Source organism: Muntiacus reevesi, chromosome 2 (assembly GCF_963930625.1).
Source record: "Muntiacus reevesi chromosome 2, mMunRee1.1, whole genome shotgun sequence".
Classification (NCBI taxonomy): domain Eukaryota; kingdom Metazoa; phylum Chordata; class Mammalia; order Artiodactyla; family Cervidae; genus Muntiacus; species Muntiacus reevesi.
In genome coordinates this window covers 164868891-164893203 of record NC_089250.1, presented here as the reverse complement: position 1 = coordinate 164893203, position 24313 = coordinate 164868891, and the positions used below count along the sequence as shown (strand labels likewise).

At 45.9% G+C, this 24313-nt stretch overlaps 1 protein-coding gene across 1 annotated transcript in view; it reads left to right on the top strand.

Moving 5' to 3' along the window:
• CPXM2 (carboxypeptidase X, M14 family member 2) overlaps positions 1-24313 on the top strand; it is a 135598-nt gene that overhangs the window by 94224 nt on the left and 17061 nt on the right. The window contains exons 7-10 of the mRNA XM_065923497.1: positions 7431-7519; positions 16972-17095; positions 18671-18867; positions 19986-20165. Coding sequence (XP_065779569.1) covers positions 7431-7519; positions 16972-17095; positions 18671-18867; positions 19986-20165 — 590 coding nt within the window. The remainder of the gene's footprint in view (positions 1-7430; positions 7520-16971; positions 17096-18670; positions 18868-19985; positions 20166-24313) is intronic.

Sequence of the window (24313 nt, the reverse complement as noted above, 5' to 3'; positions counted from 1 at the left end):
CTGTCCACCCACAGTCAGGCCACAGCAAACAAGAAGCACAGCTTTGGGTTATCTCTACTATACTTCCTCCTCCAGGGAAGTCTCAGCATTCTTGTCTTATCTGAAACGCACGCCTTACTGTCTCTGGGTTCCCCCTGCCAGGAGGAGGGTACCACCAGCCCTGATGCTCTCAAGTGCCTCTATACCCATCATGCTATTTCTGTAGCCATCCCACTCCTACACCGTGAACTTATACTTACTGAGTTTTCGGAGTTGTTTCACATCATTTATTGCTTTTCCCTCAACCCTCTGCTATCCATGATCTTGCTTTGTCAAGTATGAATTTACTCAGAACAAACTCTATATTGAGAAAGACAAGTCTGCTCACGTGCCATCTACTAACCCTCCCACCAGACAGATTCTTTGTTCCTTATTTGTACTTATTAGATTACAAACTTTTTTCATGTCACTAACACTATTAGAGACCATCTATCTTGGTGGGTGTTTTTATCCACCATATCTCAGGTTTTCAAACTGCCTCTTATAGTTGGAAATTCAGTTGTTTGATTGGAAAATTGGAAATATAGTCGGAAAATCAGTTTGATTCTAAAGAACTTCACAGTGGACATCTTCATTTCTGTGTCATTGTGCATGTCCAAAATTATTGGGTGAATTATGGGATTATTGCTTAAATTAGATGATGGTACAAAAGACCCTAATGCTGGGAAAGATTGAAGGCAGGAGGAGAAGGGAACAACAGAGGATGAGATGGTGAGATGGCATCACCGACTCAATGGACATGAGTTTGAGCAAGCTCTGGGAGATGGTGATGGACAGGGAAGCCTGGCGTGCTGCAGTCCATGGGTTCGCAGAGTCAGACCCAACTGAGCAATCGAACAACAACGAGAGGTGGGATTGCTGGTGGGAAAGCAGTGTGTGTTTTCAAGACTGGTCCAGAGAAAACGTGAAGGCCTCCCAGTGTGGGACCCGGGCCCCCTTCTGTGGCTCATTCATCCTGGGGTGGCGATCACAGGGCCCGCCCGCTGCCGCCAGGGTCCCGCTGGGCTTTGCTGAGCTCGCTGTGTCTACAGACACAGACCCAGGCGGGGGACTGTGCGGCCGGCTTTGGGCCTGGTTGCTCAGCGCGGCCTCACTCTGCTTGCTTTAAAGAGCAGGGTCATGGTTTCTCTCTGAGGGCAGGGATTCATCTGTGGTTGGTTAAGGGCAAAGGGCAGCCTGTGAGAGTCTCATGAAATAAATATTTTCCTGTGAAGTTATTCTTGGTGTGTGTGTATTTGAAGACAGGTCCTGGGGGCAATTTAAACACAAAGACAGAGTTACAGTGTGAAATCTGGACGGGTTTCAAGAATGGCCTTGGAGTGGTTCTATTTTCCAACCCGATATTTAGGGCTGTTTTTCTTCTAAAAGTTACTTAGCAGTCTGCCCAGAGGGGAGCTGGCCTTTGTACATGCCACCTGGTGGTCACATCTGAGGTCCTGGGGTGGCTCGGGGGTCCCCAACGTCCATGCGGGAAGGGGAGTCTTGCTCACTTGCTTTGCTGTCGACACGGTTCCTTTGTGCAAGTTAATGAAGCCAGGGGTGACCCAACCAAGTCAGTCACTCAGCCCAGCGTGACTGGTGCTGGTAATGCAACTGCCCAGCGTCTGTTCTTCCTGCAACTCTTGTTCATGAAAAATTCATTTACCTTTGCTTCTGCTTCTTTTTGTTCTGTCCTCACTGTCTTCCTGTGAACCCTCAGGTTGGGGCAGAGGAAGGGGAAGAAGCTTTTTAAGTCTTCATGAATAATGTTTTTAGAAATTTTTGAACTAGAACATGAACTACCTTATACATGACCAATTCTTTAGCAAAGACCCTGATGCTGGGAAGGATTGAAGGCAGGAGGAGAAGGGGACAACAGAGGATGAGATGGTTGGATGGCATCACCGATTCAATGGACTTGAATTTGAGCAAACTCCAGGAGATGGTGATGGACAGGGAAGCCTGGCATGCTACAGCCCAAGGGGTCGCAAAGAGTCGGACATGACTGACTGAACAACAGCAACAGCAAAAAAGCTCAAAACTCATAGAAAAAGGAGAGGGTTGTGTAATGGTTATAGTTTCAGTTTTGTAAGATGAGAATGTTCTAGAGATCTGTTTCTACAAGAGTGTGAATATATGTCATGCTACTCAAGTATACTCTTGAACACGGTTAATCAGAGGATTTCCTGGACTCGGGTGAGCAGCCTGGTGGAGATGCTGTGAGGTGGGGTTGTATGAGGCGGGGCAGAAGGTAAGCATGAATGATGGCTCTGTGCAGATGCGGCGAGGTCGGGTTACATGAGATGGGGTAGAAGATACACGAACGATGGGCTGCTCTCTCCTTGGAGCCACGTGGAGCTGTGGGTTTGATGCTTTCACTGACAGTAATGACCTACAATCAAAACAGGCTCTGCCAGGGGTCCATGTCTCCCCTTATTCCTCTTGGAGCGACATTGTCCTGAGAACAGTCACTTGGACAAGTGCAGCTTCTTCTCATTAGGGAGCCAAGCCCCTTTCGGAAGGGGTTTGGCACCGTTTGCACTGGTGCCAGGTCATCTGTGCTCAGGAGTCTCTGCTGGGGTGTCAGGGCTTAGGGTGATCATAAGGCCGTAAGTGAAAGTGAAAGCTTTAAGTCACTCAGTCGTGTCCGACTCTGTGTGACCCCATGGACTGTAGCCCGCCAGGCTCGTCTGTCCATGGGATTCTCCAGGCAAGATACTGGAGTGGGTTGCCATGCCCTCCTCCAGGGGATCTTCCCCACCTAGGCATTGAACCCAGGTCTCCTGCCTTGCAGACAGGGAAGCCCATAAGGCTTTAGTAGTGGGCATTTCCTTGGGTGAGGGGCGGCCTCGTGTCAGGGAAGGAAAAGGGCTGTGGTGGCCGCATTTCTGGTGTCCCGTTAGTCCTCAGAGAGCACTTTGAGGTCAGCCGTTGTTTTCCTTTTTAAATGAGGTGAAACTAACATAACATGGAATTAAACATGTTAAAGCATACAGTTCAGTGCCACTTTGTGTATTCACAAGATGGTGTGATTGCTGGCTCTCTCTGGTTTCAGAACTTTGTCATGGACCCCAAAACACCCTGAACCCACTTTCAAATCACTTTCAAATTCCCTTCCTACATCTCTGGGTAACCTCTAATCTGCAGTGTCTATGGATTCACCTGTTCTGGTAAAGTGTATCATGAGCTCAGGGACTGTAGATAGCAGTGAGCCCCTGGTCCAGCAAAGGTAGCCCTTTCCTCTCCCAGTTGAGAACTCCCTCCCATCAAGCACGATCCCAGCCCCCAGAGCAGCAAGCAGCTGAGCGGAATGGCCCAAGAGCCGGGGTGTTCCCTTGGATGTCCGCTAATGGGGTTTGGTCTGCAATTATGACCATCCAGTGAAGTGAGCTGGTGCTGGATTTGGGAGGAGAATAGCATGTCCACGTCAGCGAGGAGCCAGGGATATTCAGGGTGTGGAGTCATTTCCAGGGCTGCCGTAACTCAGCACCAAAAACTGGGTGGCTTCGGATAACAGAGTTACCATCTCACAGTTCTGGAGGTGAGAAGTCCAAGATCAAGGTGTAGCAGGGTGGTTTCTTTGAGAGACCGTGAGGCAGCGTCTGTCCTTGCCTCTCCCGTGGGCTGCTGGTGGTCTGCTGTCTAATTTTTGATGCTCCCCAGCTTGTGGGTGCCTCACCCCCGTTTCCGCCTGCGTCGTCACATGGTGTCCCCTGAGTGCTTCTGTCTGTGTTCACCTTTCCGCAGAGAACGTGAGGCAGCGTCTGTTCTTGCCTCTCCCGTGGGCTGCTGGTGGTCTGCTGTCTAATTTTTGATGCTCCCCAGCTTGTGGGTGCCTCACCCCCGTTTCCGCCTGTGTCATCACATGGTGTCCCCTGAGTGCTTCTGTCTGTGTTCACCTTTCCGCTTTGGATAGACACAGTCCTGATGGAATAGGGCCCACCCTAAGCACCTCATTTATACCTGATTAGCCCTGTAAAACCCCTCTCTCCAAGTAAGGTCGCGTTCTTAGGTAGGTCCTGGGGGTTAGGACCAACATATCTCTTTGGGGTGGGGACAGCACTCTACCCTAAATGGGCTGAATGAGTAGACCTGTTGGGATGGAGCAGAATTTTGAGTCGTCGAGTAAGAAAAGTGAGGCGGGGAGCAGTTAGTAGACTCCACACTCTCCGTCTGGAGTCTATTCCCGTAACTAAGGTGTTCCAGAAGGAATCAGCTGGCTTTCAGTACATCTGATGCATGAAGCCAGCCACATAAAAGGAATCAGGAGGCTGATTCTCCAAAGCGCCCTCTGTGAGAGTAAGGTCTTGCAGACTGAATCAGGATTTCTGCTTCAAACATCGGAAGTGCTGCTCAAATTCGCTGAAGTAGGAGGGGGAGAAAAGGAAAGTTTTAGTTCACAGTAATAAGAGTTCCAGAGGTAGATGTGACTCTGGCTTCAGGCAAGAAAGGATCGACAATCTCGGGGTCTTCTTGATGCAGTCAGGGCTTCCCTCCTCACCAGCTTGCAGTCAGGGAGCTTGGCCACTAACACCCCGAGCTCATCCACCATGTGAGTTGACTCTGGCAGGAGGCCCTCCTCCTTTGGCTCTGGGAGGAAAGTCATCTTATGAGCCCAGCTTGTATCCTGGGATCATCTCTGAGTCAGTGGCTGTGGCCAGAACATGTGTACTTTCACTGGCTGGACCTGGGTCAATGTCCATCCCTGTGAGTGCTGGGCGAGTCTGTTCCATCAGAAGCATCTGGAATAGATTTCACACAGGAGATAGGGATTCTTTTATCCACAGAAGAAAAAAGAGGACAGTGGGTTTGGCTGAATAACGGGGCATGCCTGCAGACTCTGGACCCCAGGATGGGGTGGCTGGGCTTGGTTCTCACTTATTACCTACAGTGTTGAGCTCCTAGGAGGGTCTCAGTAAAACTTCATCCAATCAGAATAAGCGGAGAAGTAGAGAAGTATTTGTACAAAAGGTGGAAGGTGGAAGGTTGTGAAAAATGCTCACCTGGGGTTCTGAGACAGTTCTGGAACTTGGACCTGTATCCTCAGACAAATTGGTTAATCTCAGGGAAGGAAGTTACAAAACATGGAGGTATTTCATATGTACAGTTCTGAGCTTTCTTTCAATCCTTTTTAAGAACCTTGAAGGCATAACTTGTGTTTGAAGACAAAAGGGGCCTTGCCAGATGAGTTCTAGAAAGAGGTTCTGGGGACTTGGAGGTTGGTGAATAGCTCTGAGTAATCAGCTTGTGGGTACATTCAGTGTCAAGTCTTGTGAAAAATGTGCTTGACTTTGAAACCGACAGGTTTGGAAATCAAAGGACAAGTGGCTTGCCGGAGAATGCAGTCAGTCTGCCCTTCCCAAAGGAGAGAGCTTGGAACAGAACTGGGGCCTTGTGCTAAACCCGAGTTGCTTTTGCTTCTTTTCTGAACAGAATACCAGCTTGCCCCCACCCCTACCCCTGCGTACATTATTTGCTTCTAATAGTGTTACTGGAAACCCTTTTGTGATTATTAAAAGCCACCTTTTCGGCCTTCGGGTCAGTATGTGTTTTTCAACCTGTTGCACGTGGCCGCAGTTCTCCAGGGTGAAGCCAGTCTTTAAGGGAACCCCGGGGCTGGTTCCACGTGGCAGTTACACCCTGTGGCCGTGGGATGCAGACAGGGAGCCGGCTCAGGTGACCTCAGGGTGTGTAATATTGCTGGCAGTATGCTCAGTACTTTAGCACGGTGCTTCTCAAGCTTCTGGATTTTTCAAAAATGTGGATTCTGATTCAGTAGGTTTGGCTGGTTCTTGCAAGCAGCTGGTGTTGCTGGTCTGTGGCCTTGTTTGGTGGCACGAACTGAGACTCTCCGTTCCTGACCCCACTGGGCGCAAGTGTTCCTCCCTCCATCACCCGCCATGGCCACCACCTGCAAATTGTCCTTGGAGCCACTTGGATCAGATGCCTGCTATGGTTCCAGCTTTGTTCACGTGGTTCCTGAGTTCAAGGTTGACCTGTCTAAAGTACCATGTGCTCTCTATATTGCAAGGAGACCTAAGTTGATCATGATTCCTGGCTGCATGGAGATGGAGGTGCAGGTCGTCAGCCTGGCTGAGGCTCTGGAGGCCTCGCAGCTTTTTGTCAGGTCAAGAGGGAGTCCTCAGGGCCCGTGGGATGGTCCTTCCCCGCTTATCCTTCTTCTAGTTCTTCCTGCTCCCTCTTCCCTCATTTATTCTGAGTGTTCTTTGTCTTCTGGACTTATATAAACAGTATCAGCTTATAAGAATTAAAGAAAGAAGTCAGTGTATACAGAAGAGAATCAAGTCAAGAATAGATGTCTCCTCCCCAGTCCCCAGAGGTCACCACTCTTAATATGTCCTGATCACGCCTGTTAGGGTGCTTTGGCTTCAGCAACAGAAACCCAGCCCCCCCAGCTTAAGAGTTCAGGCAGTTCTTTATCTCACATGACTGAAAGTCCCAGGGGAGGTTGATGGGGATCTAGGGTTGGTTCACTCAGTAACTATTGAGGTTCTCTTCTCACTCTCTCCTCTGTGCCATGAAAGGTCTTGCCTTCAGTGTGGACTAGTAAGAGTGACCACTAACTGATTGACTTAGACCAGTCATGTTGTACCCCTGCAGCTGAGGGCATGAAGTCAGTTTCCTAGAAGTGGAGAAGCAGGGATTCCCAACAACACAGGACTCCTGTTAGGAAGGATGGAAGCGGTGTGCATGTTGGGTGAGCAACTGATAGTGTCCACCACACTTCCAAAAATCTCCATGCAGTTGTGGTGTTCATTCATGAATTCCTTTATTCATTCACTATCCCTTCCTTCATTTAATCTGTCAGTTTGCCAGACACTAATACTAATAATTTTATATTATTAATATATTATATATAATACATATAATTATATTATAATAAATTGTTAATAGCAATTTATTAACATTGTTAATAAAATAACAATGGCATCACCAACTCAATAGACAGGAGTTTGAGCAAGCTCTGGGAGATGGTGAAGGACAGGGAAGCCTGACCTGCTGCAGTCCGTGGGGTCACAATGAGTCAGACACGACTGAGCTGTTGAACAACAAATACTAACAATGAATCAGTGAGAGAGGTACCACTGTTCCCCTGTTTATGGGTGAAGACATTAAGGAAAAACTGCTCTAGTGACTTATCCAAGGTCTCGCAGCTCACGAGTAGAAGAGCAGAGATTGGAACCCAGGCATTCTGGCTCCAGGTCTGTGCTTTTCCCCACTAGGTTAGTTCTCACTCTTAAAATGCTTCTTGAAATTTGGCTCTTTCACCTCTGTGCGAATGCTAGAAAGTGGAGGTTGGGCTATGTCCCCACATGAATCAGGCCCCTAACAGAACCACCATAAGTAAAGGAATGATGTGCATGAATTCAAAACCATATTTCTGTCCCTAGATCCGAATAACTATTATCACCGACGGAATGAAATGACCACCACCGATGACCTAGATTTTAAGCACCACAACTATAAGGAGATGCGTCAGGTAAGACTCAGGTTTGTCAGAGGGAAATCTGTCTTGTGCCCAGGAGCATATAGGTTTTTGTGTTTTTATGGTTCGTTGAGGTCACACTAAATCTTGTGGTTTTGAGGTTAAGAATGCCTTGTTGGGCCTGAGGAGCCCAGAGGAGGCCTCTCTTTCCAGCAGGCGATTGAAGCAGAATTCGAACCCAAAGTTTCTGATTCAGTACTGTAGTTCTTCCTCCTACGCTGTTGGTGGAAGCGTAAAGTGGTGCAGCCACTCAGGAAAACAGTATGAAGTTTCCTTCAAAAACTAAAAATAGAGCTATACCGTATGACCCCACAATCCCATTCCTGGGTGTATACTCAGAAAAAATGAACAGTTTAATTTGAAAAGATTCATGTGTCCCAATGTTCATTGCCATGTGTTCATCAACAGATGATTGGCTTTAAACGATGTAGTATATATATATGTACAATGGAATATTAGCCATAAAAAAAGAATGAGCATTACCATTTGCAGCAACATGGATGAATTAAGAAAAAATTATCCTTACTGAAGTACGTCAGGCAGAGAAAGGCAAATGTTATGACACCACTTATATATGGAATCTAAAAAATAACACAAACGATTTTATATGCAAAATAGAAACAGACTCACAGACATAGAGAACAAACTGTGGTTACTAAAGGGGAAAGGGAGGGTTGGAAGTATACGTTAGGAATGTGGAATTAACAGATACAAACTACTGTATATGAAACAGATAAGCAACAGGATTTACTGTATAGCACAAGGAGTTACAGTCAATATCTTGTAATGATCTATAATGGAAAATAACATATACATTATATATATATATATATGTATGAAAAACTGAATCACTTTGTTGTACTCCTGAAACTAGCATGCCATTGTAAATCAAGTAAACTTTAATTAAAAAAATACTGTAGTTCTGAAGAATCACTGTGGGCTTGAGAGGTAGCACTGATTCAAGGACACCAGTCATGTGCAGAGTGGAAGAAGAAAGAGAATCTAGAACAACACGAGTGATGGTAAGAGCAGGAAGCTCTCACATAGTACCTACATCTGTTTTCCCACATTGGGAATTTACCTGTGTTAACCTGGTCCGCCTCTCTAACCACTCTGGGAATGCAAGACTATTGTTGTCTTCATCTTACTGATGGAGAAACTGAGTCACTGAGGGAATATATAACACCCCCTTGTTATTCAGATTCTTTGATTCTCAGTATTAGAATCACTGGAAGAAATCTGAAAAAATATCTACACTTGAAACGTGCCTCAGGCCAATTGAAGTAGAATCCTTAGGAAAAGGGACTGGGGATCTAAAGTTTTAATGAAAGCTCTGCTTGCGGTTCTAATATCCAGGCAGCTTTCAGAACAGCTGACTGATTCCTTTATTGCTGTTAGCGCTTTAGTACTGTTAGGAGGAAAAGACTTTACAGATGAGACTGTCCTCAAACATAAATACAGAAACCAGGTACTCTGGAAGTAAGTCAGAAAGAGGGAAGCAAATCTCACATACTATATGATAAGTATATTTGGAATCTAGAAAAACGGTCCTGATGAATCTACTTGCAAGGCAGGAATAGAGACTCCACAGAGTACAGACGTATGGACACAGTGGAGAAGAGGGTGGGACAAGTTGAGAGAGTAGCATTGAAATATCTACGTTACCACGTGTGAAATAGACAGGTGGTGGGAAGTTGCTGTATAGTGCAGGGAGCCCCAGCCTGGTGCTCCGTGACCGCCTAGAGGGATGGGATGTTGTGGGAGGTGGGAGGGAGGTCCAAGAGGAAGGGGACATGTGTATACCTGTGGCTGATTCATGTTGATGTCCGCAGAAACCAACACAGCATCGTAAGGCAATTATCCCCCAATTAAAAATAAATAAATCATAAAATAGAAAAGTAATTAAAAAATAAACATCTCCACCATAATTTAAAAAAAAAAAACAATCCAGGTACTCCTGAGCTGCTGACAGCATTTGCACACTGGGTGTGGTAATGCTTTATCTGAAACCCCTGTTCAGAATTCCCCCAGCCTTGTGCTAGAAAGCCCAGGGAAGTGCTGGCACCTGGAGAAGTCCTTAGATATCGAAGAATCTGCCGGAAGAGACAGAGCAGAGAAATAGACCCACAAAGGTGTTTAACGAACAAGCGTTCACCAAAGGCCAAGAGAACGTGGCTCAAAGCCAGGGCTCAGAGGTGCCAAGGGAGGGAGCCAGCCACCGCGCGGCAGCAGGAGACTTCCCTGAGGTCCGAGCAATTAGGCTGCGCCACATGGGCCCTCTGCCTCAACGCAGGGAATCAGCAAACCCGGGTTCGTCCTGATGTCATTTAATCTGAGATCCTCACACACAGCTTCCAGACACCTGTCAGCACAGATGTGGAGGTGGGACGTGCTAAAGAGATTGTCTTGCTGTCTGGCTCTGCAGAAGCGAAGCTAATATGCTCGGACTTGAGTCTATGAGTCATCCCTGCAGCTCTCCATCTTTGGGTGTTGATGTGACTCCGCTCACCCTTCCATTTTATGAAGCGTTTCTCAGCTTTGCTCAGTGGGCATCTCAGGACATCTTTGTGTCCAGAAATTAGGCAAATATCAACTCACCTGGTACAGTTAATGTCAAAAGCAACCTATCTAAATGCATTGTAAAACGAGCTCACTGCACAGAGAGTCTGGTATCTTTAAACAGTCGTCCCACGTGGAGAATGAGGGCTCTTCTCATATGAAAGAGCTAATGGATGTGCTTCATTACCCTAGGGACTCTGGTCCCCATCATTTGGTAGATATCAGAGCTAAGAGGAACCTGGGAAGGCAACCGACCCCTGCAGGGGACAGTGGGTGACCACTCCGAGGTCCCCGGACCCCACAACTGGAAACTGTCCTGGTGGGGGGGGCATCTATCAATCCCGAAGTGTTCAGGCCAGAAGTGGCTTGCCATTTGGATTCCTGGCTCCTGGGGATGGGAGAGAAGCCAGCACTTTTAGCAATACCCTGTATGGAGTCTGCTGAACGACTGCAGAAATCTTTCTACTTCAAGCGGGGGGACAGTGTTAGTTTATACCAGTACTCAGAGAGACATTTACAAAAAACATAAAAATGAGAAGCAGACACAGGAGCAGGGATTGAAAAGAGAAAACAGAACAGCTGTTGCATTGGAGGGGAAAATCATGAGAATGTAATTCTTTCTAGAGCACTGGCTTATAAGACACTGTGCTCCCCACAAGAGGGCCCCTGGGGGGCTGGAGGGGGAGAGGGGATGCGGAGGCTGGAGGCAGTCATGCAAACACTGATATTGTGAGGCAGAGTGAGTTAATTGTTCTGAGCACTGAAAGGACTTCACACCTCGTGTAACCATTTATAATCACTTAGTCATCTCTGTGTCTGCATGGACATTTACCTTTCACCTTCATTTGGGACCGTGAGGGCAGACACTCAATCATCTTAAATCCATAAAGTGTGCTGGATTCGTTGTTGTTGCAGGGACATTTTTGGGGGACAGGAGGGAGAGGTGGCTGGCGTAGTTGGCCGTGGTTGGGAAGGGATGGGGTTGCAGGTGAGGTCAGCTGTGGTCTAGGGCCTGTGGCAGGAAGAGACAGAAGGAGGGGGGCCCGAGCATCGAGGACAGGGGAGCAGGACCGTGGAGGTGGGAGGGTTGGCACCCCACCAACCCTCTTTTGGTTTCTGGGACAGCTGGCAGTGCTGGGAGAGGCTCTGGTCCTGAGTCTGAGAAACAGGAGGCTGTTTCTGGGAGCAGAGTTGGCTTTGGGGAGATCCATATGAAAGCTCCATGGACAGTAGGCTGGTGAACTCTGGCCCTGTGGCAGGAGGGGAACCTGCTGGGCCTGAAGAAGATGGGGTGGGGAGGTGTTTCGGAGGGGGGCTGGCAAGTTCTAGGGTTCCTCAATGAGACGGGGAGAGAGCCGGGTCTGGTGTGCTTCCCAGGGACTGGGAGACCGTACGTAATGGGAGGAAAAGTAGTGGTTTGGGGTAAAGCTTTGGGGAACACATGTACACCCGTGGCTGATTCATGTCAATGTGTGGGTAAAACCACTGCAGTATTGTAAAGTAATTAGCCTCCAATTAAAAAAAAAAAAAAGATTTGACTTTGGTTGGAGGCTTGGTGCTGTCAAGGCCCAAATGCTCAGAAAGTTCTGGTCAGTTGGCTGATAAGGAGGGTGTGAGGCAGTAGAAAGGAGAGACCTGGGTTGGGAGGCAGCCAGCTAGTGGTTTTGATTTCCAGGGAGCTAAGGCTGGTCCTGGGCAGCAGGCTGTGGGACCGCTGAGCTCTTGACCGTGGGGGTGGCGATGGTGGCAGCAAGCCAGGGCAGGCCCACAGGCTTGCAGACGCAGACCAGCCCAGCTTCGCGCCCACGGGACACTTCCTACCTCGGCTCTCTTCCTCTCCCTCACTTTGGAACTCCTTTTCACTTGATCCGGATACAGCAAATGAGTTAAGATGATAGAAGAGAACTTTTTCTCTTCTCGTTTCTTTGTTTGTTTTTTAAATCCATTGGATAAACAACATTGGATCCATATCAAATACAAATCCAAAGTCTCAAGGTTAATCCTCCATGAACCCGTGGCTTTCATCCCCACTCCATTTCTCTCCAGGGTTTGTGTTTCTGTGTTCACAGAATTCATGCGATTTTGATCAGAGGATGGTTAACCACTTTGCCCAGACTGCCTCACATCATGTGGGATCATTAGCCATGTCTCATGCTGGCTTTGTAATTGTCCCTGCAATGCTGCAGGGTGAATCAGGGTTTTCTCAGCTACCTTCCTGCTCTGGAGCTTCGGGATCGCACCCCGCTTGTAATGAAGAGTGAGAGAGGATGAAACATGCTACGACCAGTGTCATCATACATGTAACTTATGCTCTTTGTGAAAATTTCCTCTGACGTATCCCTAGACACTGAATCACCAGGAAAGGGGCTCTTTCTTCTGTCTCCTTCAGGATCAGAGGGAAGCAACGGAGGCGGGGGATTCAGTCAGTCCCAGGATGTGATCTATTCAGAGATGAGGAAACAGTCTTGAGGACACTGAGCATCTTACAAAACCCACTTCTCTCGAGGATGATGTTTCCCTACTGGCCCTTTGTAGACACTTTTCCTGATTACCCATTATATTAAAAACTAAGGAATAAGATTTTGTTGGGTAAGATTGCACTTTGGAGGGTCATAAAGCTTGTAAGAGCTAAGATTTTTAGCCCCCGGAGAACCAATTTTCACTTCCTTTGGGGTGATGCCACCCTTGTTGAGGTTGCATGCTTTTAAGGCCATCAAGAAAATTCTGTCTCTTTCACTTTAAACTTTAAGACCCAAACATTTACCAGTAAGACTCAAACTCCAGGATGTCCTTTTTGACTCTTTTTGGGAATAAACAAGATGGATCACCAGTTGAGTCTTAGATGGTGCCTGTGGCCCTCAGAGAAACGCTTCCTGGCACTGCAGGGGCCCACCAGGCTTGGTGGCTCAGATGGTGACGAATCTGCCTGCAATGCAGGAGAGCTGGGTTCGATCCCTGCGTTGGGAAGATCCCCTGAAGAAGGAAATGGCAACCCACTCCTGTATTCTTGCCTGGAGAATCCCATGGACAGAGGAGCCTGGTGGGCTACAGTCCATGGGGTTGCACAGAGTCGGGCACAATGAGCGACTTTCACTCACTCTCCCTAAAGGGAGTCTCCAAATGCCCGTATTCTCATTCCTGTGTGTGGAAAAGATACTTGTGATATCACAACACCGAGAGGAAAACCTGACTGGTATAAAATTACTGCAGTGGTGGGTGGAGGATGAAGAGGTGACTCTGATGACTCATGGTCGAGAGTCATCCCATCCTGAGATGCCGTGTTCTTGGCTGACTGCTCATCCAAGGGAAGATGCTGTTTGTCTTTTTTTTTTTTTTCACTGTCAAGGTCGTCATCTCCAGCACAGGGAGGCCCAGTTTTCAGGCAGCTCTTTGAAACAGGAAGGAGGGTAGCCATTAAATGACAGCCAGGCTCTGTGCTGATCACTTAGGTAAGGGTGGGCCGGGTGGCTCTGTGTCTGCAGAACCGGTCATTGATCTGAACGCAGGACAGAGGACCACCGGCTGGCCGGGATTTGGGGAGGTCCACACTGGAAGCAGAGAATGTCTCTGCGGTCAGCAGGGACAGGTATGCGAGACCCAATCTGATAGCTCTTGTGCTGGGGCCATCCTCCAGAACAGCCCCTTATAAAGTAGACAGAAGAGGTGGCAGAGCTGATTTTGATCGCTTTACTACACCTTCATGAACAGAGTGCTAGCAAAGTAATGCTCAAAATCCTCCAAGCTAGGCTTCAACAGCACATGAACTGAGAAATTTAAGATGTTCAAGTTGGATTTAGAAAAGACAGAGGGATGAGAGATCAAATTGCCAACATCTGCTGGATCACTGAAAAAGCAAGACAGTTCCAGAAAAATATCTACTCTGCTTCATTGACTATGCTAAAGACTCTGACTGTGTGGATCACAATAAACTGTGGAACATTCTTAAAGAGATAGAAATACCAGACCACCTGACCTGTCTCCTGAGAAACCTGTATGCAGGTCAAGAAGCAACAGTTAGAACCGGACATGGACAACAGACTGGTTCCAAATAGGAAAAGGAGTACGTCAAGGCTGTATATTGTCACCCTGCTTATTTAACTTATATGCAGAGTACATCATGTGAAATGCTGAACTAGATGAAGCACAAACTGGTATCAAGATTGCTGGGAGAAGTATCAATAACCTCAGATATGCAGATGACACCACCCTAATGGCAGAAAGCAAAGAGGAACTGAAGAGCCTCTTGATGAAGGTGAAAGAGGAGAATGAAAAAGCTGGCATAAACTCAACATTCAAAAAGATCATGGCATCCGGTCCCATCATTTCATGGTAAATAGATGAGGAAACAATGGAAACAGTGACAGACTTTATTTATTTGGGTTCCAGAATCACTATGGATGGTGACTGCAGCCATGAAATTAAAAGACACTTGCTTCTTGGAAGAAAAGCAATGGCCAACCTAGACAGTGTATTAAAAAGAAGAGACATTACTTTGCCAACAAAAATCCATATGGTCAAAGCTATGGTTTTTCCAGTGGTCATGTATGGATGTGAGAGTTGGATGTGAAGAAGGCTGAGCACCAAAGAATTGATGCTTTTGAACTGTGGTGTTGGAGAAGACTCTTGAGAGACATTTGGATTGCAAGGAGATCCAACTAGTTGATCCTAAAGGAAATCAACCCTGAATATCCATTTGAAGGACTGATGCTGAAGTTGAAGCTCCAGTACATTGGCCTGATGCGAAGAACCAACTCACTGGAAAAGAGTCTGATGCTGGGAAAGATTGAAGGCGGGAGGAGAAGGGAATGACAGAGGACAAGATGGTTGGATGGCATCACTAACTTCAATGGACATGAGTTTGAGCAAGCTCTGGAAGATGGTGGAGGACAGGGAAGCCTGGCATGCTGCAGTGCAAGGGGTCACAAAGAGTTGGACAGGACTGGGGGACTGAACAACAACAATGACAGCGTGAACAGATAAGAACCCACGAGTCCAAAGCCCTGGCTCCACCTGGTTCTAGGTGGGTGACCTTGGGAAAACCCCTCAACGGTCTCTCTGAGCCTCAGTCTCCACATCTGTAGAATGGGTTCAGGCCCCTTTGATTATCTACTTCACTGGTGTTTGTCATGGTAAGACTCAGTAGAGAAATAGAACTTGCTGTGACTAATGACATCAGTACCGAGTCTCTTATTAAAACTTGGTGCTACTCCTCTGTGGCTCCACTTCAGCCCCGTGGTGTGTATTCCTCACAGTGAGAGATGTGAAGCTACATCAACCTTGCTTGCATGTGGTTTCTCCGTGGATGGTGGGTTTCCATCTCTGCCATGGTTGGAGAACAGTCCTATACAGTCGTCTTTCTCTTTCTCTCACCTAGATGTTATAACACAAAGTGGGTTATCATAAATCAAAGCATGTTTCCCCCTCGCAGGAGCAGTGAGAAAATTAGACCTTGAATGCCTGACCAGGGCTGAATGGTAACACCTTGTAGGTGTGTTATGAGAACCAAGCTCCAGCAGCAATGAATCCTCCATTCCTTTAGGGATGCCCCCCAATGCCCCATGACTGCCCTCCACACATCAGTGCAGAATGCAGGAAAGGCAAGAAATGCAAGGAGATTGCAAGAATTGCAAAGAAATTGCAGAATGCAAGACAGGCAAACCTGGTATGATGTCACTACAACTCCGATAGAAGTTCTACCTGATACCAATTTTCCAGTTCTCATAGCTTTCAACCTACTATAACGTTTGCAGAAGACTTGTTTAGGTACTATTTACCAGGACGGACTATAGATCATTTGGCTGATTTGAAAGATGCATCAAGTTCGTCCAGGCCCACACTGCCCCTCTGTGAGCCGTGCCCTTGCTCTATCACCGCTAGCCCAGCTCCTGCTCAGCTTGATCAAGGATGGAGTTCTCCCTGGTAGGTACACGCCCAGGCTGGGATGCCCTTGCTCACTGCTTGCAAGGCACCCGAGCTTCCCTCTTGGTCTGTAACACTCGTGTACCCTCCTGATGCCACCACGGGGAAGCAGGAATGTCCTTTGAATCAGAGCTTCTTTCCCTTGGGGATGGCACAGAGGTTTCACACAGTCAGGGCGACTTACCAGCTCACCCACAGGTACCCGCTCAGAGATGGAGGCACGGCAGCCTCTGGTGGATGTGCCTCTGTTCTTCGCCCCTGTGATTAGACCCTCATCCCCTCCTATGGGAGCTTGTCTGTCGAGCTCAACTATCAAAGCAAAATTCAGGAAACGCCGTGTGTCTATTTGGCTTTTCCATGGAAGCCTGTGTCCCCCACCCTCTCACGGCATTGCTCCCATTACCTCGTGCCCCTTAATTGGCACCAGTGAAGCGGCGATGGTCCGACTCTGTCTGCTGCCGCACTATGGGCTCCGGGAGGGCAGAGCAGCCTGACGTCATAAGCGCTCATTAAAGTATAAGAAAAAATGATATTCAGTAATAAATACTTATTTAGGCTAGGCTGTGGCTGCCCACTCCAGGATTCTTGCCCGGGAAATCCCATGGTCAGAGGAACCTGGCAGGTTACAGTCCGTGGGGTTGAAAAGAGTCGGACAGGACTTGGGGACTAAACCACCACCACCACGACCATAGAGAGAAAAGGCTCAGTCTTTAGGTAATGAAGCCACCAAGGGAGGTGATACCACCACCCAGGGAGGTGATACCGTAACTCAGGGAGGTGATAAACACAAGCCAGAGGTGCTGGGAGACAGGGCAGAGGAAGCAGAAGGGGAACATTCCAGAGCACTGGTGTGTGGGAGGGTGGGAGTGTGCAGGGGGCCGTGGGAGGGGGCTGTCTCCTTGAGAGCTCTGCCCGCTTCGGTGCATGGCCATCATGGCTCAGAGCTGTGAATCCATCTTATTTTGCAGTTGATGAAGGTCGTGAATGAAATGTGCCCCAACATCACGAGGATTTACAACATTGGCAAGAGCCACCAGGGCCTGAAACTGTACGCCGTGGAGATCTCCGACCACCCTGGGGAGCACGAAGTTGGTGAGGCTGCTCGTCTGCAGTGCCCTGGCCCTTTGTGTCTGGTGTTTTCTTAAAGAACGAGGCAAAGGTCACTCTGAGAACATTCATGAAACAGGGCGGGAGCTGGCCACGCCCCCACTCTCACAGACAGGTTCTGCCAAATTTGGTTCTGTGTAGTATACTCTTGCCTGGAGAATTCCATGGACAGAGGAGCCTGGGATGCTACAGTCCATGGGGTTGCGAAGAGTCAGACACCACTGAGTGATTAACACTTTCACTTTGGGGCTTACCTCGTGGCTCGGGCTATAAAGAGTCTACCTGCAATGCAGGAGACCCAGGTTAGATCCCTGGGTCGGGAAGATTCTCTGGAGAAGGGAGTGACAACCCACTCCAGTATTCTTGCCTAGAGAATTCCATGGACAAAGGAGTCTGGTGGGTTACAGTCCATGGGATCGCAAAGAGTCACACACGACTAAGTGACTAACACTTTCACTTTCACCCCACATTGTATGATGTAGGCTGTCAAATTATTTAAGCTAAAAGTACCCGACTTTTCTCCAAATGGACCACACTTAATTCTGTTCTTCTCTGAGACCAGTCACACTAACCAAAAAGGAAAATGACTGAGATGCTTAAGACAGACTCCTTTTTCTGGAGAAAATTCTGGATTCTCTGGTCGTTAAGGGTTGGAGTTAGAGGTGGTTCCCTTAATCTTCTTTTAAATTTCCATCCTATTTTCAAGCATTTCCTGTTTTTAACCACCTCTCATTTAATCCCTCCCAAAACTGTTCTCCTACAGGTTAGGTGATGTAGGGTGGGAGTGGGGATGGGTGAGAGATTTTTCTTTTTGCTAAAATTGTGAACCCTTTAGAAGTCTGCTGGAAATGGATTTAATGTAGAGATTTGTCTGATTCTCTTGACTTGAATGTTCATCAGTATTCCAGGAGTTTCTCTCAGGAATGTCTTTTAAAGGGTGAGGGCTTTATCTGTGGGTAAAGTCACATTTCCTCCAAAGCAGTAGCTTGACCAGTGAGGGAGGCAGGAGTGCTGTCAGCTCACGCCCAGCAATGATAAATCCAACAGTGAAAAAGCTGAGCTTTGAAAAGAACAAGGTCAAAGACAGCCCCCCTTTACAAAACCGTGTCATTGCAGCCTTCCCATGACACTGTTTTCTGATTGCATTTGTCCATCTTGGTATCTTTATAAAATTAAATACAAAGTCCTTTTAAGAAAAAGAATTACCTCCCCAAATAATTGCTACGATTTGTGTTTAATTTGTAACTTTTAAACCCTAAACCCTGTGTTATTTTGTCTATTCTTGCCAAATAAGAATAAACAGTCTTACTTTTTGGCTGTTACCATCTAAGGTTTTTCTACACATTTTCTCATATACCTCTCTGGGAACTAATAAAAATTGTACTCATATAACTTGATGTGCAAGTTATGTGCAAGAAGATGTGCAAGTTGATGTGCAAGAAGAGATAAAATTGCACATTTCTGTTATGCAGAGATTTCTTTCCTAATACAGTGTGCTGAGGACTGTGTTGCTGTAAGCATCCGATATGATCGCCTGTTTTTTCCCATCTTTGAGTAAAGGTGAGCCCGAGTTCCACTACATCGCGGGGGCCCACGGCAACGAGGTGCTGGGCCGGGAGCTGATGCTTTTGCTGATGCAGTTTCTGTGCCAGGAGTACTTGGCGGGGAACTTGCGCATCATCCGCCTGGTGGAGGAGACCCGGATCCACATACTCCCCTCCCTGAACCCCGACGGCTACGAGAAGGCCTACGAGGGGGTAATGGATGGCTTCCCTCCCCCAGTACAGCAGCTGCCCCCCTGCACACACACACACACACACACACACACAAAATGCACTGAGCCAGGAGTTGACCTGAATTCCACATCACCAGCTTTCTTTTCCAGTGTCTTTCTGCTGAGACGGGGGAACCCACAAGGTTAATGAAAGATGCATTGCACTGATTGAGCATTATGGGGACCCTGAAAGGTGAACACACTGACAGACTGAATAAAAGGATGCGAAAAAAAATGTTGTTATATATACAGTGGGACCAACAGGACAGAATAATAATAACACCTAACATTGATTGAACACTTAATCGAAGCACATTCTAGCCTTGATGATCACCTATAAATCCTCTCATCAGTTTTCTGAGGACAGCTCTTTTTATTACCCTGATACATGGTTTATATTTTATGTTCTGGTTATAACATAGAATTTATAGGTTATAGTTATATATGGAACATATATATGTATAGAATTGTGTAGAGATTACACAATTGTGTAGAGTTAGTATAATGTTGTATCATGTATTCATAATTATATATCACAGTATCTGGGAATAAAATGGCAAACTATACTTCAAACAATGGTACCCATCAAATACATATTTACAGTGCAGATTTTTGCTTGTGTTTATTGGTGCAAATGGTTAGAGATTTGTGTTGCTAAATCATGAGCCAGAATTGCCAGGTGAACATATTAATATGGCAGCTCTTGATTTTTGCAGTGACAGAGTCTTAAACTTATTACTACTTGGAGTTTCATTCAACCAGTGTAGAAGAGGTGATGGCAGAGGAGGCAGGAGAGAACTAAGTCTTTTCTGAGGACTGCTCTGTGGCAGGGTGACTCTGTACATTCCCTCTTCGGAGTGGGAATAATAATGACTACATAGAGTGGGAATAAGAATAATAATGACTACATTATCCATTACCCACCAAACATTAACAGATTATTAGCCAAATAGTCTCCCTTGGATGTCATCTTTATGTCAGAGGGTGTTTGGAGGCTTCGAGGCATACCCCAGATGGAGATAGAGATGGAGTGGTCTTGTGTGTGAGAGACAGGAGAATCCAGAGGTCTGTGGGTCCCTCACATTCTGAATTTTCTCCCAGGGTTCCGAGCTGGGAGGCTGGTCCCTGGGCCGTTGGACCCATGACGGAATTGACATCAACAACAACTTTCCTGACTTAAACACGCTGCTCTGGGAGGCAGAGGACCGACAGAACATCCCAAGGAAAGTTCCCAATCACTATATCGCCATCCCTGAGTGGTTTCTGTCTGAAAATGCCACGGTGAGTAAAAATACCCCATCATCTGTAAAGCAGAGGAGGCCAAAGTAAACACCCACTGCTGCTGGCAGAGGATGTAGCATTTAAGAACAAGACAAAATCATTTTTTTCCTTTCAGGTCTTCTCCAAAACTAGGGAAGTGTGCTAGATAATAACTACCTATTAAATTGAAATGTGAGGAGATTCTTCCCAGAAGAGAAGTCATTTAATTAGATTCCTTTGCAGTACTTTCAAAAAATAGAAAAACCCTTCACTTGAATTGTGCATGTTCATTAATGTCATTATTATCCTTACGTTTGGCAGTGCTGTGAAATTTCAGTGACATTGTCCTTAGACCTCACTGATTGCTTGAGATATCTTATTTTTATTTCATGAATCCCTATGGATTTATTACTCATGGTGCTTCTTTGGAAAGAAAAATGCATTTGGATGGGAAATATTTCCCCCAAATTTCTTAGGTCTAGTTAGCAAGTAGTATTTTATAGAATAAATAATCTTCACAAAATTTCCCATGCCTCTTACTGTCTCCTCTACTCACTGTAAATTCTCTTCTACCCTTAGTCTTTGGCCCTATATGCTCTTTAAAAAGGTCTGCCTTGATTGCTATATACGTGAGTATTAGGTTTGGCTATACCAACAGAAAAAGTAGCTTAAAGAGGTAGAAATATCAACAACCTCAGATACACAGATGATACCACTCTAATGAAAGAAAATGAAGAGGAACTAAAGAGCCTGTTGATGAAGGTGGAAGAGGAAAGTGAAAAAACTGGCTTAAAACTCAAATTCAAAGCACTAAGATCATGGCCAGTCTACCCTAAGGGAAATCAGTTCTGAATATTCATTGGAAGGACTGATGCTGAGGCTGAAACTCCAATACTTTGGCTACCTGATGTGAAGAACTGACTCATTGGAAAAGACCCTGATGCTGGGAAGGGTTGAAGGCAGGAGGAGAAGGGGATAAGAGAGGATGAAATGGTTGGATGGCATCACCGACTCAGTGGGCATGAGTTTGAGTAAACTCTGGGAGTTGATGATGGACAAGAGGCCTGGCATACTACAGTCCATGGGGTCGCAGAGTCAGACATGACTGAGTGACTGAACTGAACTGAACTGAAGATCATGGCATTCAGTCCTATCACTTCATGGCAATTAGGAAGGGAAAAAGTGGAAACAGTGACAGACTTTATTTTCTTGGACTCCAAAATCATTGCTGATGGTGACTGCAGCTATGAAATTAAAAGACACTTGCTCCTTGGAAGAAAAGCTATGACAAAACTAGACAGCATATTAAAAAGCAGAGACATCACTTTGCCGACGAAGGTCCACATAGTCCAAGCTATGGCTTTTCCAGTAGTCATGTAAGCATGTGAGAATTGGACCATAAAGAAAGCTGAGTGCTGAAGAATTGATGCTTTCAACCTGTGGCGCTGGAGAAGAGTCTTGAATCCCTTGGACTACAAGGAGATCAAACCAGTCAACTCTAAAGGAAATCAACCCTGAATATTCATTGGAAGGACTGACACTGAAGCTGAAGCTCCAATACTTTGGCTACCTGATGCAAAGAGCTGACACGTTGGAAAAGCCCCTGATGCTGTTAAAGATTGAGGGCAGGAAGAGAAGGGGATGACAGAGGATGAGATGGTTGAATGGCATCACTGACTCAATGGACATGGGTTTGAACAAACTCTGGGAGATGGTGAAGGACAGGGAAGGTGGGCATCTTACAGTCCATTGGATCACAAAGAGTTAGACATGACATAGCAACTGAACAACAACAACGAGGTAGACTTTTTTTTTTTCTTTTTTCACATAAAAGGACCCTGGGGGCAAATGGTTTAGGGCCAGGCAAATGGGAGCCCCGTGATCATCAGGAACCCAGAAGTCGTCTTTCTTCTTCCACATGTTAGCAGTTGGACTTTCATTCTCAAGGTCATAATCCAACATGGCAGTTCCATCATGGAACCTCAGCTGTCATGCCTTCAGAGGAAGAGTAGAGAAAAGGTTGAAAAAAAAAGTCCTCCTCTCAGATAAGTCAACCCACTCCAGTCTTGCCTGGAGAATCCCAGGGACGGTGGAGCCTGGTGGGCTGCCATCTATGGGCTCGCACAGAGTTGGACACGACTGAAGTGACTTAGCAGCAGCAGCAGATAAGTCAATGAACTTTAAGAGGCATTCCTAGATTTCCTACATAATACTTTGTTTAAATCTTATTGGCCACGATTTAGTCAAAACATGATATCAGTGCACCAAAGTGAAGGCTGGTGAATGCTATATTTTAGGCAAGCACATTTGAAGTCTCAAAAATAATTATTAATTGTCTTCTGTTCTTGAGGAATCAAGGGAGAAATGATGGATAGATAGAAGGCAGCTCTCCAGTTCTTTGTCAGAGCTCCAGTTCACATCACACGTGGGTACCACTTCCTGGAGGAGAGCCAGCCTGGTTGCCTCATTCAGTGTTGCGCAGGATGGTGTCATCCGGTCTCTCAAGAAGCAAATGATGGGGACAGACAGGGAAGTACGTAATGGTTTAGTTAGGATGCCCAAGGACGGCTTATGGGGGATAAAGGACTTGGACCCTCTAAGTCTTCTGAATCCTTTCTCACGTGCTAATTCCATCCTAGAAGTTTTCTTTTTTAAGCTAACACACTAGTGACATCTGGCAAAGCTGAGGATTCAAGTGATGTTATAATTTGGGAACCCTTGGACCAAAATCGGAGCATGGTTGCCAGCTTTCTTAGCCTTGAGGTGCTAAGAGAAGATTATTTTAGCACAGTGATGGGAAGTCCATGAATTTCAGTCTTTGCATTAAGATCAGAATTTAGTTTTTGAGCTTGTTCTTTAGAAACACAGGGAGAATCTCACAACCCTGCCATCACCAACACCTTTCTCAGTTATGGACAGGTGTGATAGACAAAGTGATGATGATGGAAGCGTTGTCCCTTCAGTTGTGTCCGATTCTTTGTGGACTCTAGCCCACCAGACTCCCTGAGATAGATAGAGATTTGAATAACAATTAACAACCTTGACATAGGAAACTGTAAGAATTCTACAAGTAGGAGGAGTATTTATTGTTCTAAATAATCCCTGGAGCATTTTCGAAAATTGATGGCACTCTGGCCTATAAAGGAAACCTCAGCAAAGTTCAGAAAATGAGAGCCAGGCAGACTATGACTCTTTCACCACCATACAATTAAACTAGCAGACAGTATGAAAAGATCTCTAAGTATTTAGAAAATTAAAAAAAAAATAAACTTCTCAGTAATGGGTCAAAGAAAAACTTCACATTGGCAACTAAAAATAAGTAGAAATTAATGATAATGAGAACACTAAATATCAAAATCGGTGGCTGTTGTTCAGTCCCTCAGTTGTGTCTGACTCTTTGCAACCCCATGGACAGCAGCACACCAGGCTTCCCTGTCCTTCACCATCTTCCGGAGTTTGCTCAAACTCATAAGTATTGAGTCGGTGATGCCATCCAACCATCTCTGCTGCCCTCTTCTCCTTTAGCCTTCAGTCTTTCCCAGCATCAGGGTCTTTTCCATTGAGTCAGCTGTTCGCATCAGGTGGCCAAAGTATTGGAGCTTCAAAATTTGTGGAGAACAGCAAAAAATGCTTTCAGAAATTTATACTTTTGAATGATTACATGTCAAAAGAAGAACGATTGAACATCAACTAACTTAAGAAGTAAGCAAAAGAGTAACAGAAGAAACCCCCTAAAATGTAGAAAGATTTTGATTAAAAAGAGCAGAAATCAATGACATGATAGAAAAAACCAATAATTTGTCTGCAGAAAGAAGCATTTGATAAAATTTAACATTTACAATGATTCTTCAGGGTGAGGAGAACAGTTTTAAATGGCATTTATTGTAAAAAATTGGTAAATGCAACTACATCAAAATAAGGAAGCCCATTCATCAGAAGATTTTCAAAACTATCATAAGAGCGAATTAAAAACTGAGGTGTTATTTGAAAATTATTTAATTGGAAAAAAACTAGAATTTTTAAAAGAATAAAGAAAAACAAATGAGAAAAATAGAAACAACAGAAAAATGGGTAAAAGATACGCAGAGGCAATTCATGGAGGAGGAAACATATGGTCAGAAAACAAAGAAAGATGTTCGGCATTACTAATGCTAAGGAAGTGCAGATAA